We start from the raw sequence: 16,543 nt of genomic DNA, 5'->3' as shown, positions 1-16,543 counted from the left end.
AAACAACTTCCAAAATTAAAGTGTTACGTGACAAACTTATTTGTAAAATATAAATTTAAAAAAGAAGCAATTTAAGAGGAAACAAGCATGACTGTCGTTAAATTTTGTTCGGCGTGTCGATACTCTGGAGGATTTCTGCTTAGTTTAGTTTGCTGCAGTGCTGCCTTACATCCTGTCCAGCAGGTGGAGCTCTGACACAACGTAGGACTGAAATACATATAAATATCTCTATAAAAAGACAAGCAGAACCAGCTAGGGAAGGTCTAAGCATCACTGCAGTTTAAAAAACAAACAAACAAAAAAGGGACAACAATTAACTGCCACGTCCTACAAACAGATCTTTTACAAACAGGGATGTGCAAAACCTATATACACTAGCTACAACCCCCTTCCAAGACTGATAGCAATGTTTTAACTGAGCTGAATTCTTCAGTAGGAAAGCCAGTTCTACCTGTGGTGAGACAACAGTCATGATTCAAATGACCACTGTGGTTTTCAATGGGAAGTGTGCTAGACTCGGTGGTGGAGTAGTTGCTAGGTTACTAGCCTGAGAAGTCTGTGGTCTTTTGTATAATCTCTGCTAGAGGGCCATAAACACACACACACAAAGGGTTAGTTAAGCTCTACAGCTCTTGGTTGCTGTAATTCTAGTATCTTGAGCTATTTTATAACCGCACAGTATGTCTGTCTTTGGTATGTATCCCAGCATCCCCTGCCAAATGAACCATTGTTTGTGGCCACCTGTAAAAAACCTAGTTACTTAGATTGGAAGAGCCAGCCACCTTCTCAATTCCAATTCTGAGGTAAAACGCTGCGAGATTCGGTCAAGCAGACAAACGTTTCAGGCCAGTGCCTTCCTCACATTGAAGACGACGCTACTGGAAACGCCTGTCTCTTTAAAAAGTCTGCTCGATCAATTAGAGGATAAAACGAATCAGAAACGACCACTGTGTATGAGGATCACAAATCTGCGGGGCTTGCCATGAGGTCGGATATCTTTCGTCGGCGTAACAAACCGTTTTTCATCCCCCCAAAGCCAATTCAATCCTAAGAATGCAGTCCTGCCCTGACCAGCTACGGCAGGCTTTTCTGCACACCCCCACATCCTAAATCAGTGCAACAAGAATCCAAGAAGCAAACAAAGAAACAGGTAAGTGCAGTCCTAGGTTAGAAGCAAACTTCCCCCCTTCTCCCTCAGCCCACCTTGTGCTCGCCCCGGGCTATGTGCGAGGAGAACTCGTAGCGGTCCTGGCTGTGACAGCCACAGATGTTGCACTCGAAGGGGTCTCTGAAGCCGTGGCAGCCCATGTGGATGGTAAACATGACGTGGTCCAGAAACAGGATACGACAATGCTCACACGTAAAGGCTCGCACCGACTGCCCTTCCCCGTCCACCACCCTCACCGTCTCTTTGGCTGGGCTGCTGGCTTTGGTGGGGGGGTGCTGGGTGGGGGTGAGCGGTGGAGGGGGCAGCAGGGGGGCCACGTGCTGGGAGTTGGGGTTGGGGTCCTCTTTGGCCTGGCCCGGGCTGTGTCTGGCTGAGCCTCTCTGTGGTTGCTGGTGCTCCTCTGTGACGCTCTCATTGTCTGTGGAATCGTGGTAGCCGTTGCTAGGCGATACCCCGTGGTGGTCTTCGTGTCCCTCGCAGGCCTCCCTCCCCCCGGGCCCCCCCGCCCCCGTGCACTCCAAGCGCGCCCCCAGGGGAGCCAGCTGGGTGTAGACAGAGCTCATGACTGGGGTGAGGTCTGAGAAACAGGTGGAGTGGGGCGGGGGAAGGCGAAGGGGTCTCAGGGCTTCCAGGCCCCCTCTGCCAGTCAGATACCCTCCTCCTCTCCCCCAAAAGGAGGAGGGGGAATCCCCTTAGGGGAGGGGGGTGGGGGGGCGGGACGCTGAGACCCAACCAGATCCACCTCCTTCTCGAAACTGGAGTTAAATTCAAAAGGGACTTCTGAGAGGTTCAGACGCACGTGCTTCTCTCCTGGGGGAGAAAGGGCAATGAGTACCAATATTACTTTTACAAAAACAGAGAAACACTTACAAAAGCAGAAACAGGTAACAAAGGGTCCTGTTAGCTTCTGTAAAGCCCACTGTCCTTTAACGATAATTTACACTTATTTGAATATCTTTTGAAATCATCCTTGGATTCTGGGTCAGGCGAGAATAGTACTTTCTCTTAGGGGGTGAGGGGGCAATTCAGTCTCTATGCCTCGAGCCTGCCCTGGACTGGATAGAGCACCCTTTCTCTTAGGGGGTGAGGGAGCAGTTCAGTCTCTATGCCTCGAGCCTGCCCTGGACTGCAGGGACAGGCCCTGTCCACACTGTATAACCGATCTTGAGAACCGTACTCGAAACCGTTCTAATGAATCCAGCTCAAAGCGTCCACACTGAAGCACCGTTTCATGTTTAGGTCGGGCTTAATGCGTCCGCACACTACACTCAGAGAAAACTGTTAACTACAAATCAATCTTTGTTTTTATCTTCGTATCTTGCCTGAGCCTAATTCTGGTCCCCTTAAGTTTATTTCAAACAGAGCTGACAAACTGAATTGCTCATCCCCAGATCCTACTTTTAACTCGCACTTCATTCTTGCAGTAGCCTAATTTCGTTTATCGTTCTGCTTTTGTTATTTCCCCCCACTAGTTTAAAGGAGATGTCCTGACAGACTGCTTCTTTTAAGCATACAGATTAATACCTCGTGCCGAGTGTACACTGATAGCAAGTCCTTCAGCCGCCTGCTCTGAGTATTTTAGTATTATCGCCAAACATACCACAAAGCATTTTGGGATAGAGTATGCACAAAAAATGTAGGTTCTCGCGTACGGTTTAAACGCTGCATAGTGTAGACGCTAACTGTATTTAGCACTTTTAATCCAGTTTAAAAGGCAACTAATACGGTTTAAAGGCACAGTGTGGACAGGGCCTTAGAGGGTGAGGGAGCAGTTTGGTCTCCATGCCTCAAGCCTGCCCTGGACTGGAGGGAGCACCCACTTCAAACCCCAATTGGAACACAACCAGGGTCTCGAGAGGGCTACTGCATGAACACCGTCTCTCTGTCTTACCCACGAATTTCTGCGGCGTGGACCTCTTCCGTTTGGTGATGCTGTTTGCCAGGCGGTCAACGAAGGACATCCGTTCAGAGGACGGGTGCATCAAAGCATCCGGCATCAGCTCCAGGTCTCTCATCTCCTCTCCTGCAGGACACAGGATAATCTATCAGCGCTCGCTGATGGGAATTTGAACTTCTGTTATATCTGTCTGGCCCCTTCTTGTACCATGAGGTTGAACAGAGGACTCGTTTAGATACCACTGACTCTAAGATCAGCTCAAGTGGTAGCCTCAGCTTGTGGAGTGAATTTGACAGCCATTTAAACTCTCATGCCAATGGACACTCCCCCCCCCCCCCCCCCCCCCCCCACCCCACCCCACCCCCCCCAGCCCCTCACCCTGCTGCTGCTGCTGTCCTGTGTTGGGAGGGTGCTGGGTGTCCAGGCTCTGCAGGTAGCTGTGGCAGCGTTCCCGGTGCTCCTCCAGGGTGCTCTGCTGCTTGTAGCTGCGGCCGCAGTAACTGCACTTGTGGGGCTTCCCGACTGTCGGGGACGACACTGGGGCAGAGAGAGAGAGAGAGAGAGACTGGTGAAAGCACTGTGGTACATCCCAACAGCGATGGCAGTAAGACTCCTATTGCATAGCAGTTTCATCCACTCCAGGTTTTACTAGCCCCAGTGTATAGGCAACAAGCTCCCACAAATAAAAATGATGCTAACTTAATTAATTTTGCAATGAGGTGCACGAAACAAGGTTTGAAAAGTACCGACAGGTTGGATCCGGTCATGCAAATTGTCAGTATCCTTGCGATACTCGCGCCGCTCTCAAATGTATTTTAAGAAGAAGCCGTTTAATCAATCACTCAATTAATTGTGCATCTTAAGGTTTTAAAAATCCTCTGCGGGCATCTCAATACTTCTGATTGCAGCGGGACTGTGAAGTTGACCTACAGGACAGGAAGTGCTTCTGAACATTTTTAGCATTTGTTCCAAAAAAAAAGATCCCCAGGACTTAGAAGTTAAAAAAAAACACAAAATTGAACAGAAATGTACAAAATTAAACTCAAAAGAAAAACGCAGCCGAATTTTTTGAATTCTGAGGAAAACAAGTTAACGGACACGCAGGGACGGAATGAGTCACAGCCCGCTGGGCGTCTCTTTTAGCATCAGTGACGCATTACAGACTTTCCTCTGAGCGGTTTACTCGCTACTGCCGGGAAAGCACGCCGCACACAGCGCTAAGCGGATGTACCAAACATCACAACGCGACTTAAAAAAAAAAAAAATCTATTACGCTCATTCTGAAGGGTAAACAGTGCCCTTCTGTGGCTTCACTTTAGATACATATATATGAATTTCCATAAAAAGATTGTTTTTAATAAAAAGTAAAAAAAACATGCACCAGTAGAACGTCCTGTGTGTGGTTTAACCTTTACTATCTTACCCTATCTTTCTGGTTTTCAGACAGGCGGCTCTACAGCGCCAGAAAGACAATTCAGGTTAACCCATAAGCTGCCACGCTCGAGTGCGGCCTGAACTAACATTAAACGTTGAATTAAAAAAATATTAAAGTACTGAGAATTTAGAGGTAATGTAGAGAACTTTTAGCAAAACGTAGAAGGAAGGTAAGGACGTAGTAAATGTAGGTAGTTTTGTATTTATAGCTACATTTGCAGTTGCACAGCCGCTAGCCCTAATCCAGCTTTACTGAATAAGTCAGTAAAGTGCTTAAATTCATCTATCAGTCCTTTTTAATGTAGAGAATGTAATTTTAACTAATTCATAGTTGAAGCTTGGCAGACCGGTGTGATTGTAATTGCAATTATACCATATAATTAATTAATTAATTACAGTTCAATTACACATTCTCATCCGATCGTTATTCTTAGTTATATACAGCTATGGCCAGCAGTTTTACATCACCCTACAGAATGAACTAATTTTGCTTCATAAAGTCGAACGAGACCTTCTGAATAATGCTATGTTGCAGATTGAATTACATACCGCTTGGTAGTTTTCCATACGCTACACAAAGAACTGAGAAAAACTGAAAAATGTGACATTTCTAAATCTAACATAAATACTGCACTACTATCATGGCTTCCGGTAGCCTTTTGCAATATCATTATGTAGTTTCTTTGATTACACAATGTTAAATAAAAGATCTAAATTACGTTCATACAGTTTTTTAATAATTTTAAAAAATTAATGTCCAATCCTAAAATTCTAGGGGATGCAAAACTTTTGGCTTCAGTCCGTTTCTGTATTTGTACCTGTTGCTCGGTTACCTAAAATAAACAGTAAACATGTTAACGCAAGTATTTGTTTCTGTAACTTTTTAGGGCAATTGTAATTCTAACTACAATCACTGCAACATAACTGTAACTATTTGTAATTAAACAAAATAGTAATTGAATTGTAACTGCAGTGTCATCACACAGTTGTGCTGTAGCTGCGATTCTAACTGAGCCCCGGGCTGGTTTACAGTCAGAGTCCCTGCCTGAAGCTTCCTGTGTGTTTCTGTGGAGGGCCTGTCTTACCCGAGTGCGTTCTCAGGTGTCCGCTGAGTGCGTCGCGGCGACGGCAGGCGTAGCTGCAGAAGGGACACTTGAAGGGCTTCTCTCCAGAGTGCAGCTTGATGTGACGGAGCAGGTTCCCCTTCTGAGTGAACGAAGCTCCACACTGGTTACACTGGAACGGGCGCTCGCCTGTAAACCAGCAAAGCAGAGGACTGAGCGGACTGCGTTTACAAGACTGAACCAGGACGCTTCTATTAACGCCAAGCCAGGGTTTTTTAAAATCACTACCAGAGAGATTACGCCTTATTTTCAAAGCGTTTCCTCCATTCTTTAAATGAAACAAAATTAAACAAAAAACAGGCAATGAACCAAAAGATCTCTAACACAGGAAAACGGGGACCAGTGACAATCCTGCCAGTACCAATGACATGCACTCGTTTAAAGAGACTGGTATAACATTCACTGGCACACAACCTTAGCAGTCATTAATTTAAATGGTCAATATGACCCATTTACCAATTAGGGGGACAGGCTGCCTCTGTTCCTGCTGTCAAGCCGAACATAAACCTGGGGAATTCTCCTCCTTAGGCACTCGACCAGTAGGGGAGTGCTGCAGAGCAATGTGGCAAATAAAACACAGCTCCCCCAGCCAAGATCAGCAACTCTGCATGAGCAGGGTTCGACCCAGGCTCAGCCTGCACTCCAAACTGCAGGGCTGTTACTAGCTGATCCACTGGGGCCCCCCCGGAGTGTTTCTCACCTGTGTGGCTGCGTTTGTGCACCATCAGTACGTTGGGTCCGATGCAGACCATGCCACAGATGTCACATTTGAGCTTGCCGTTGGGCAGACGGATGCCCCCGGGTGAGCTGGGCTCCAGGTTGGACTGGTCACAGTACCCGCCCTGCTCGCCCACGCCCTCCTCCGGACCCCCGCCCTCCTCTCTCTCCTGGCTGCGCTCGTCCAGGGGCAGCATTCGGACAGCCTCTTCATCGCTGTACATCTCCACCTTGATGGAGTTCGCTGGCAACGCAGACAAGAAAACAGCATCGTTCATTCCTGGGTTCCTGCTTTGTATGCGGTGGTTTCAAATGCTTTTAGTGAGATACGATGGTCCCTCGTATTTCACCTTCAATGTAATGCTCGGTTGCTAAGTTTTGCTTCCTACAACTATGGCAAAAAGTTTTGCATCGCCTAGAATTTTCTGATTGAAACATAATAAAAAAAATCTTTTATATAACATCCAGTAATCAAAGAAAATAATTTTGCAAAAGTCTACCGGAAGCCATAATAGCAGATCAGTATTTCACGCTGGATTTTGAAATGTCACATTTGTTAATTCATCAGGTTTTCGTTGAGTAGATGGAAAACTTCAAAGCGGTATGTAATTCAATAGGTCAGCGGGACATTCTTCAGCAGCATTCGACTTTATTAAACAGGATGTGTTAATTCTAGAGGGTGACGCAAAACTTCTGCCCGCAGCTGTATGTAAATATGCAAAAACATGATATGCTTTGCGCTTGCAGAGATCTGTCAGACGCAAATCAGGAGCTTTTGATAATTCAGTCAGTCAGTCAAGAGATCAAAGGATGGTTTGGGATTGTCAGATTTAAAAAGGCCAAAAAACCAGAGTGTATTTTAAGTGTGGCAGCGGCCAGATGCCTCTTCCAGTTCAAATGCTGCCGAGCTGATGAAGTGGTCTGTGGCTCAGGAGCTCGCCGTCGAGAGCTAGTTTGTCAGCTTTTGTTTGCATGGTTTTGTGCAGCGTCACACAGCGTGCCTTGCAGCTATCTTGAGAAGCTCTTGTGCTTGTTTGAGTAATGACAACCCGACTGTAACTGCTGGCTCTTCCACAACACAAACCGTGCTTTTAACTAGGGGTGCACCAATAAAGATTTTCTTGTCTGATAGCCGATGGCTTATCGTCCAACACTGATAGGACACCGATAACAATAGACAGTACAGGTAAGCGATTGTAAACTACTAGAACAAGACACAGGGCCTACATTTAAACTGTTTTAGAATGGTAAAAATGACAGATATTGTTTATTGCTGTATTTATGACAAACAAACAGGTATTGTTTACTTACTGCATTGACTTCAGAAAATGAATACAAAGACTAACATAGTATTAGATTGTGTGCTTGACAGCAATTTATACATTTGTTTCACAACAGTCGCACAAAAATAACATTTTGCATTTGTACTAGTAAAAACAGTGCCTAATGTGACATGAATTTGTATAGCCACTTGCTGTCAAACATTGCGTATTATAGCTTCTACCTGTACTGTTCAGCAGAAAAGAAACGTAATGTCAATGTACATTATCGGCTAAGATAACAAGAACTGCCGATCGTCGACTGTGTTTTTGTTCCTTATATCAGTGCCATGCCAACAGTCTACTGATTATCAGTGCACCCCTACTTTTAACTATTTAAAATCTCATAATATCAATAAGAAAAGAATAAAAAGACATGCACATAACCCAAGAGTGGTAAATGGTAGAATATGTTGCAATATATGTAACAAACTTTCAACTAGAAGTCTTTCTCAATGTACCGCTGTGGCCAAAAGTTTTGCATCATCTAGAACTTTAGGACTGAGACCTCAGATTTAATTTAGATCTTATTTAACATCATGTAATCAAAGAAACTACAAAATTATATTTGCAAACGTCGACCAGAAACCATAACAGTAGTACAGTATTTACGCTAGATTTAGAAATATCACATTTTTTAATTTCTCGGTTCTTTGGTAGTATATGGAAAATTACAAAGTTTGTATGTAATTCATTCTGTTAACGTAGCATTACTCGGCATGTTTCATTCGACTTTATGAAGCAAAGTTTTCTACAGGTTGATGCAAAACTTTGGCCATAGCTGTAGACTTCCAGTTACACTTTTTGTGACACAAGCTTGTTGTTGTACTATTCCTATACAGATGTTCAGATTAGTCAGGTCCTGCCACAGTCTCAGTGGTGAGCGGTTCACTATACAGTATAAGGGTTTGTATTTAATGTCAGGAAGGCTGTTTGGTTTGAACTGATGGTCAAAGACACTGAGGCCAGTAGGAGGGAGCGGAGGTCCGGGTGGAGTTTCGTACTGCGTTAACAGTTAAAGAGTTAGTGGTCAGTGTTAGGGGTGACACTCACCACTCAGCGATCGACTAGGGGAGGAATGCTGGCTGTTGGGAGTGCTCACAGTGGGTCCCGCCATCACCCCCGAAAACTCCTTCTCCATCGACGAATCCCCGCTTCCTGAAGCAACAGCATAGCCATCAAACACACACAAATCACACGCCAACCCGCTGGATACCACATAACTATGGATGGGTTTTAAACAAGCAAATAAAAACTATCAACAACGATTCAATAGAGGGTGTGCTCTGGTTCTGTGTGAGGAACTCAAACATAATGAGGTCATTTCTCAGAATTATTTTTTTTTGCTTTAAAAACACAAAGAACCTTTGTGCTTGCTTTTAATCCCACGTGTGAAGAACCGTTCACTTATTAAGATCGATTGAATTTCGTGGTTTTGGCGAATCTGTATTCCGGTGCTCTGAAGCTGTAGGTGGTACACATAGCTGGTGCTTAGAATTCTGTCCGTTCAGATAAGTTAAATAAACACCCTTTCAAACACACGCACACACGCGTGGGATAAGAAAAAAAACCTGCCATTTCAGTTAGAGGAAAAAAAAACAAGCTACCCTTAGTCAAGGCTGGAAATTAAATTCCTGATGGGTACATGTCTAGACTTTTACACAAGATAGAATTCTTCAATCATAAAACACTCAAGAGCTAAATAGCTTGCATCTATAAAACCAAACTCTGCCTTGACTTGTGGATACAGTACGTGAATATACTGTATTTTGCAATTACCATTTGTTGAGGTCTTACTTTTAAATGAATGCAACAGCAAAGGCACATCTTAAGGAAAATATAATTGCAACAGAATAAACTAACCTGTACCATCCCAGTTGCACACTGAGGATTGTTCTGAGGGAACACTGCTCAGAAACTATGTCAAGCAATCCAGTGTTTAGGCTAGTGTCTTAATCAGTGTAATGAAGGCTCTAGCTGAAACGCTTACTTCCTTGAATTACTTATTTATAGTAGTTGATTATACTAGCTTAACATCATCCAAACAGTTTAAAAAATAAAAGCATGCATTTTGATTTTCATTAGGTGCACCATAATTACATTGCTGCGTTAGACCTGTGCTTAATAATTAAACCTTGTGTGATCTTTACTATGCAAGACAGAGGTTAGTTATTTTATTTATCATTTTTTATTTACCAATATCTACAAGAGGACTAGTCACAAGCGCATTTAAGATGTCACGGAATGCACAAGCAGAGTGAACTAAATTAACTGAGGCTCAAGGCAACCAGAATTGGAGGTTATCTGTATTGAAGGGCAAGAAAAATAGTGTGACCAAACGAACTGAAGGAATAAACTAAACATTCTCTTACCACCCCCCCATCCCCAGTCTACCTGAGACACAGGAGCGGCCATTGCATTCTTCCACATCCATCTTCACAGAGCTTTGCTGGAAAAAACGTGAAGAAAGAAAAGTGGTCAAGGAGCAGAGATAAAATAACGATAACTGACTGCAAGCGGACAACGTGTTTAAAAAGAGTGACACGCAGGCTTGGGGTCAATTCATTTTTTTCAATTCCAACTTTGCAATCTATTCCAACCCCACTTCCAATTCAAGGTCCTTCGAGGGCTTGGAGTTGATCAAAGGGGAATGGGATTCGGGATCACTGATTTCAGAATGGAAGTGAAAAACAGGAATTGACCCCGACCCTGCCCACACAACGCAATTGCTTTCGACCCAGCAAGTTGTCCAAAAATGTCGGCACGCTACATAATTGTTAGGCGTTTCAATTAAATTCAATGCTAACGAAGGCATCTGCCTGAGCTTCTGCCAACTTCACTTCATCGGCAGTTTTACACCAGAACTTATAATTAACCCTGAGATTACAAATTCATTCTGCTTAAATTACAGCTGTGACAACTGGGTGCAATCATTTTACAAACACTGCAGAAAATGCTATAAAACTTTTTCACAGTGAGCATCACCACAATCACAAGGTGGATCCCATGGTAACAAGCTAATTATGAACCACCCAGCTAATATCTTTGGTCACGAAACATCAAGCATGGTCAACACAGTCCAAGACGTTACTGACTCAAACATTCATCCATGCATACTACAAAATGAGTTACTTACAGCAGTGATCACTGTGCTAAAGCGGATTCTTTTTATCACTCTCCGTGCTGTACTTTGCTGATCGCACTGATGTGAACCTGACCACATAACCCTGTTCGGTATTTAAATGGTTAACCAGGGAGACCCCCAACCCCCCCCCCCCCAAGGGAAATGACGTGTGATTTTGGAGTCTGTGAAACCCCAGCTGAACTTGGTAGCTTTGAGTCATTTTCCAGTGCAGACCTCGGAGCACTGGAAACGAAGCGGTAAAAAAAACTAAGCGTGGATTTCAGCCTTAGAGAAGAGCTGCAGCCTTTCTGGGAAACCGAATTCTGCATGTCTCATGCTACGTCATTATGCATTTAAAGAGAATCAGGACCCACGGATTAACTGTGCACTTGAAATATTATTGAACCTAATGAGTTGCTTTGATTGGTTGTGCATATGAAATCAAACCACTGCAACCAGATCATGGAAAATTGTCAAAACAGGCAAACGGGAGATTGTCTATTTTAATTGATGTTAATTGAATTGAACTGATATCCGATTTACAAAAAGTGCACATTAGTCATTTTCCCACATAGTAAGGTGTGTTGTCACGGATAACACTGATATGTTACAATGACTTCCTTTACGCTCACTTTAAGAGTGTGAGTCTCCAAAAGATATACGTCCATCCATATTTTCTATAGTGACTGTTTAGACTCTTCAAGAGTATGAAAAACGTAATTGAAATACTTTTTCAGTCTAGTCTCACCCACTTTTAGTCGAAAACAGAAGGTGTCTGTACTTACTGTACTTTATTTAAAAAAAAAAAAAAAAAAAAAAAAAAAAAAAAAAAAGCAGATTTTAACGTGATGCCATTTCCATCTGATACAAAAAGAGAAATCTCATCAACATCAGCGTCTGCTACACTGCAATGTTGTAGAGGGTTAAGAAGACTATACTATTTGCTATGGATAAATCTAGCAATGAATGCTTCAAATTCTAAACTGCATTTCTTTTATAGTAAAAAAACTATTCCGAAATGAACGTATCTTTAGACTAGAGATCACTTTCTAACCAAGTTATTACACGGTTATTTCTCGTCTCTGGTCATTTATGTCAATTGGTAAAAGGCAACCAAATAGCTGCTTTAATGCAATGCATTATTTCTGGAGATGTCTATTGTCTCAGTTTTTATAGACAGGTCATTCCAGTGCAAGTGCACCAATGGTGTTTACTCAAGGTCAATTGAAAAAGAAGTAGGTACGCAATATGTCAATTTAATATTTCTGGTAGGAAAATGATGTTTTAAAATCATAATGCTAACAGAGAAAAATCTGGTAAAACATCATCAGAAAGAGTATTTTTATTACTTCCTTCTGAAACATTCTCACGGCTTCTTTTTCGTGCACTATAACATCTCTCCCCTCACATGTGGTTCATGTGTAATCAGCCACAAATGCAGTAAACAGGGTTTGGTCCACTTCAGCTTTAAATAATAATTCTGACACACACACACGTGTGTTTCATGTTGGAATATTATTTCATTAATAAGAGAACAAATCAAACAAACTACCCCGCTAGTCAAATTCGCAAAGAAATTAAAACAGCAACACATAACAGAGTCTGTGCAGTTGCCTTGCTAACAGAAGTCCAAGTGTTCAAGTAACAGCAAAGCAAATGAATAAGATGCCGGGCGAATGCTGTGAGGAAGTTTAGTCAGTGCGAGGTTGTCTTGATAACAACACTCCAGTGTTAAATCTGCACTTCTCCAAACAGACGCTTTCATTTAGTTTCTTATCTGAAGCTGCTTCGTTACCTCACTTTTCTATTTGCAGTCTGTCAATAATGCTGAACAGCTCCTGCACAGCCTGATTTGTGGAAAGTGGGACTATCTGAACAGTCCCCACTTTCCTCAGACAAATGGAGCATTTAAAATGCATGTGATTCTGCAGGTTCTGGCTTGGTGTAATATTGTACTAAGCATGACACGTTAGACTAAGGCACACTTAACCTCAATACATTTTATGCGCTTTTTTTTTTCTCCCAATACAGCTCTCAATACACAACCCGAGACAGAAAGATAAAACGATTTTCACTCAAGCAAACTTTAACTAAATCACTGTTGAACTGGAAGAAAATACCCCGAGGACCCACCAAATAATATCATTAGCATCTTCGCTGAATTCTAAAGGTGCAGCTTTCGAAATGTCCCTCGCTTAGGTCCCACAGTCACCTGTTAAAATGTATCCCATAACAGTAAATGCCATGGCAACTGCCCTGTGTGAAAACAAATAAGCTTTGCAACAAGTGGATCTTCTTGGATCAACACCTGAAGTCTGGGAGCGTGTTAAAAACGTGGGTGTCGTTTTGCTTTCAATCCGGACGCTTTTGTAAACGAGCCTCTCTTTGTAAGGGTGGATGTCGAATTTGAGTTTTGACGGTTCTGTGGGGCTGATTTTCTCAAAGAGATAGAAAGGCATGTACAACGTATTATATTAAACGACTTACAAGCCCCGTGTTTAAATGCACCGTAATGCTTACCCATTCATTAAAACAAGATCATTTGGATCCAGCCATTGTTTGTCTCATAAATGTTATTATTTAAGCGCTTAGCACGCTACTATCTCCAGATCCTATGATGCTAGCAAGCTGGTTTGTGAAACTGCCCGCCGGTTACTGTAAATGAATGAAAACACCAGGTACAGGCGAACCAGCACAAGCGGTAAACACCAAGCTAGCGACAGCAAACCACATCAGCGTTGTTGTTGCGTGCAATATGCATTTAGACACAGTACGCTGTGCAAGAAAATGTGCCAAGTTTCAGGGGGGGGAAAAGATTTATAACGACGCTTGATTGTACATTTCAGAGCAAGGCGTACACAAACTCGCACCAGAATACAAAACAAAGTATCGTTTGGGAAGTCTGTCTGCACGCCGTTACTAACAGCCTCCCAACATGCCTTTTCCTCAGCCGGGTTTCTATAAAGAGACAGTGCCAAACCCAAGCTATACCACTTTTATTGCGTGATCGTGTTTTTTTAAGGAGTGACACTTCTCACAACAGTCCACCCGAGTCTATGCCTGACAGTATAATCCTCAAGAACGCAGAATCAAGCACGATTCCCCCCCAAAACAACCGAACCCCGATAAAAAAACGATTAAAAACGGGCGATATTTACAATTGCACAATGCAAAGCACCGTCATTTATTACACCGATGCCCGTAACTAAGGTGTCTCAGCACGCTGGGAATCGATATTATTTCACATATCCACGGTAGCTGAGGCTCTTGCTGCGTTCAAACAAATCAGGAATTATTTCGCCGCAACGCCAGTGTAGCATCATCGCAGCCCCCCCTCGCTGTCGGGAGGGTAGCCCGGCTCACCTGTCGGGAGAGTCGACCCCCCACGATGTTATATTCCGCTTTTTATTTTTGTGTTTTGTTTTCTCTGGCGACGGGAGCATCTCACCTGGGATCCGAATAACTTCCGGCCCGACACCGGGATACAGGCCGGGTTGGGCACGCCGAGCGCGTCGAGCCGGGAGATCGCGGAAAGCATCGATGTGGAGGGATTAGGCTTTGCTGAGGACGGATTTCAGGGACGGCGGTGGCATTTTTGCTCAATCTTTCTGGGGCAAAGTTAGAAAAGCATGCGTTGTTAAATTCTCAAGCACAATTCAACATGGGAAAACACCGTGGCGGACACGGATGGGGAGTCCAGGGTATTGCCAAAATAATTTCGGGAGTTCCTAGTTTCAGCACAACAAACACATTGAGAAAATCCGCGTATGAGACAGTCACGAAATATTTTATTTTTTGGGATATTCGTACTGGATAATCAAAACGGCCGCGCACCAGTGCTTATTTCTTAACGCGGTAGACCAGTAACTGGAAAAGTAACGCCGCTCAAAATAGTTCACTGCTTTTGCTGTCTGGTATAGAAAAGGCAGCACAGGCCGGCGCATCAGTTACCCTGTGTGGGTATCTTTCTATATACTTACCTTATAATGCAAAGAACAACAATGACAGTTTGTATGCACGCTGTAAATAGCGAACACGATGCTTTTCCCATAGTAAAGCCTAGCAAAGTGTAATAAAGCATAGTGAATGCATTGTAAAGCAGAGGTAAGCATTGTAACGACCTGCAAGGTGCTGTAAAGCATATTAATAAACATGACAAAGCAGGGTAAACTGTGTGCATAGTACAGCCAAGCCTACAAACATCTGACTATATACTCATTTAAACCAGGTATATGTAACCTTTCAGGCGCAGTGTGATTATGTGAACCCTCTGTTTGTGAAACCAGTTTGTTGGCGCTATAACGTTAAAACAGCACTGTCATTTAGTACCTTATTGCATGGCTGTTGATTTTTTCTGCTTCCAAAGAATCCTGGCTGACATCAATGCATTTAATCGGCTACACCGCTACTGTGACTCGGACCCGGTCCTGACAACGTGGTTCTCTATGCACAAGGGAGCACGCAGCTGTAAGCGACTGAATTTAAAACATTATGGCCGGAATTATTGGTTTAACCTGATTCAAAGTCGTGGTATTATTTATTATTATTATTATTATTATTATTATGAACAATGATATATAACAAGATGCATTGACAAACGCATCTCTGTAGGATACAAAAACATACAATTGAAGGCAGTGCAAGAAATAGGGATATAAGACTCCTGTTGCATAGCAGTTTCATCCATTCCAAGTTTTAATTCGAGCTTGATTAGCCCCAGTGTCTAGGTAACAAGCTCAGGTGTGTCTTATCAAACTCCTGGTAAAACCAGGAAAGGATCAAGCGGCTGTGCAACAGGAGTCTTATTTTCATCCCTGAATACTGTATGGCTGTGCTTGTATCCGTGTGCTCAACCTTAATATGGTTCTCAAGACATTTTGACGATCGGTTCCATGTTTCTTGGTAAGCGCATTGAGATGAGTTGCTGACTTGATCTAGTGTCCTTCAGTCCTGTGAGAATGTAGAATGAGATGCCCTCGCAGGAAGCTGCTTCCGTTTTTTCGGTTTTTTTTTTTCTTCATAGAGCAATACTTTATGCTCGGTTTCATTCAGGAAGTTATAATGAACTTTCACGGTTACTGTAAAGGTCTCGAAGTTCTTTGGCTTTTCTAAGAAATTTTCAGTTTCTAAGAATTTTGTACAGTACCGGTATGAAAAAAACAAAGAAACAAAAAAAAAAAAAAAAAAACAGGTTTTGAGTTACCTTAAAGTTTAGTGTCGATATAACAGAATAAGGCTGTTTAAACATGTCTTTAATGATAACCATATTTGGGGACGGATATAAAACTCTATTCTAGTTTGTTGGAACGCAAGGAAGACGCAAATGCATGATGACCTTATTATGCGGATGCAATTTTTTCTCCATATAAAGCAATGGAAAAAAAAATTGAAAGCATTTCCAATGAAAAATAAGTTTATTATTAGTCAGCTATTTTCAATATTTCACGGGTCAAATCATGTAATTCGCTAGGCAATGACATTATGCTTTTATTTACAGTTAGATATACTGCATTGAGATCTGTGTATTAGACTTGATCTGCTCTATCAGAAAGTGTATTAGATTTGATCTGTGTTCTATCAGAAAGGCCTTGTTGACAGTCTGTTTTGTTTACGCTTCCCATAAGCAGGGATGGAAATAAGACTCCCATTACATACCAGTCTGATCCAGTCCTGGTTTTACTAGGAGTTTAATAAGACACACCAGCGTTTCTTGCTGATGACGTTTGTAGTAAAACCTGGAATGTGTGGCATTGCTGTGCA

At 42.8% G+C, this 16,543-nt stretch overlaps 1 protein-coding gene across 1 annotated transcript; it reads right to left on the bottom strand.

Moving 5' to 3' along the window:
- Positions 1-289: 289 nt before the first annotated feature.
- Positions 290-15,276, bottom strand: ikzf4 (IKAROS family zinc finger 4). Its single transcript, XM_041241883.1, is given in 9 exon segments — positions 290-1,887; positions 1,890-1,978; positions 3,060-3,191; positions 3,444-3,602; positions 5,585-5,752; positions 6,324-6,584; positions 8,713-8,817; positions 10,054-10,108; positions 14,147-15,276. Coding segments are annotated over 8 exon segments (1,647 nt in total). The 5' UTR covers positions 10,094-10,108; positions 14,147-15,276; the 3' UTR covers positions 290-1,194.
- Between the last annotated feature and the right edge of the window lie 1,267 nt (positions 15,277-16,543).

The sequence above is a fragment of the Polyodon spathula genome, unplaced genomic scaffold, assembly GCF_017654505.1.
Source record: "Polyodon spathula isolate WHYD16114869_AA unplaced genomic scaffold, ASM1765450v1 scaffolds_827, whole genome shotgun sequence".
Classification (NCBI taxonomy): domain Eukaryota; kingdom Metazoa; phylum Chordata; class Actinopteri; order Acipenseriformes; family Polyodontidae; genus Polyodon; species Polyodon spathula.
Note: the sequence above shows the minus strand (reverse complement) of the source record. Positions and strands in the feature narration are given on the sequence as shown.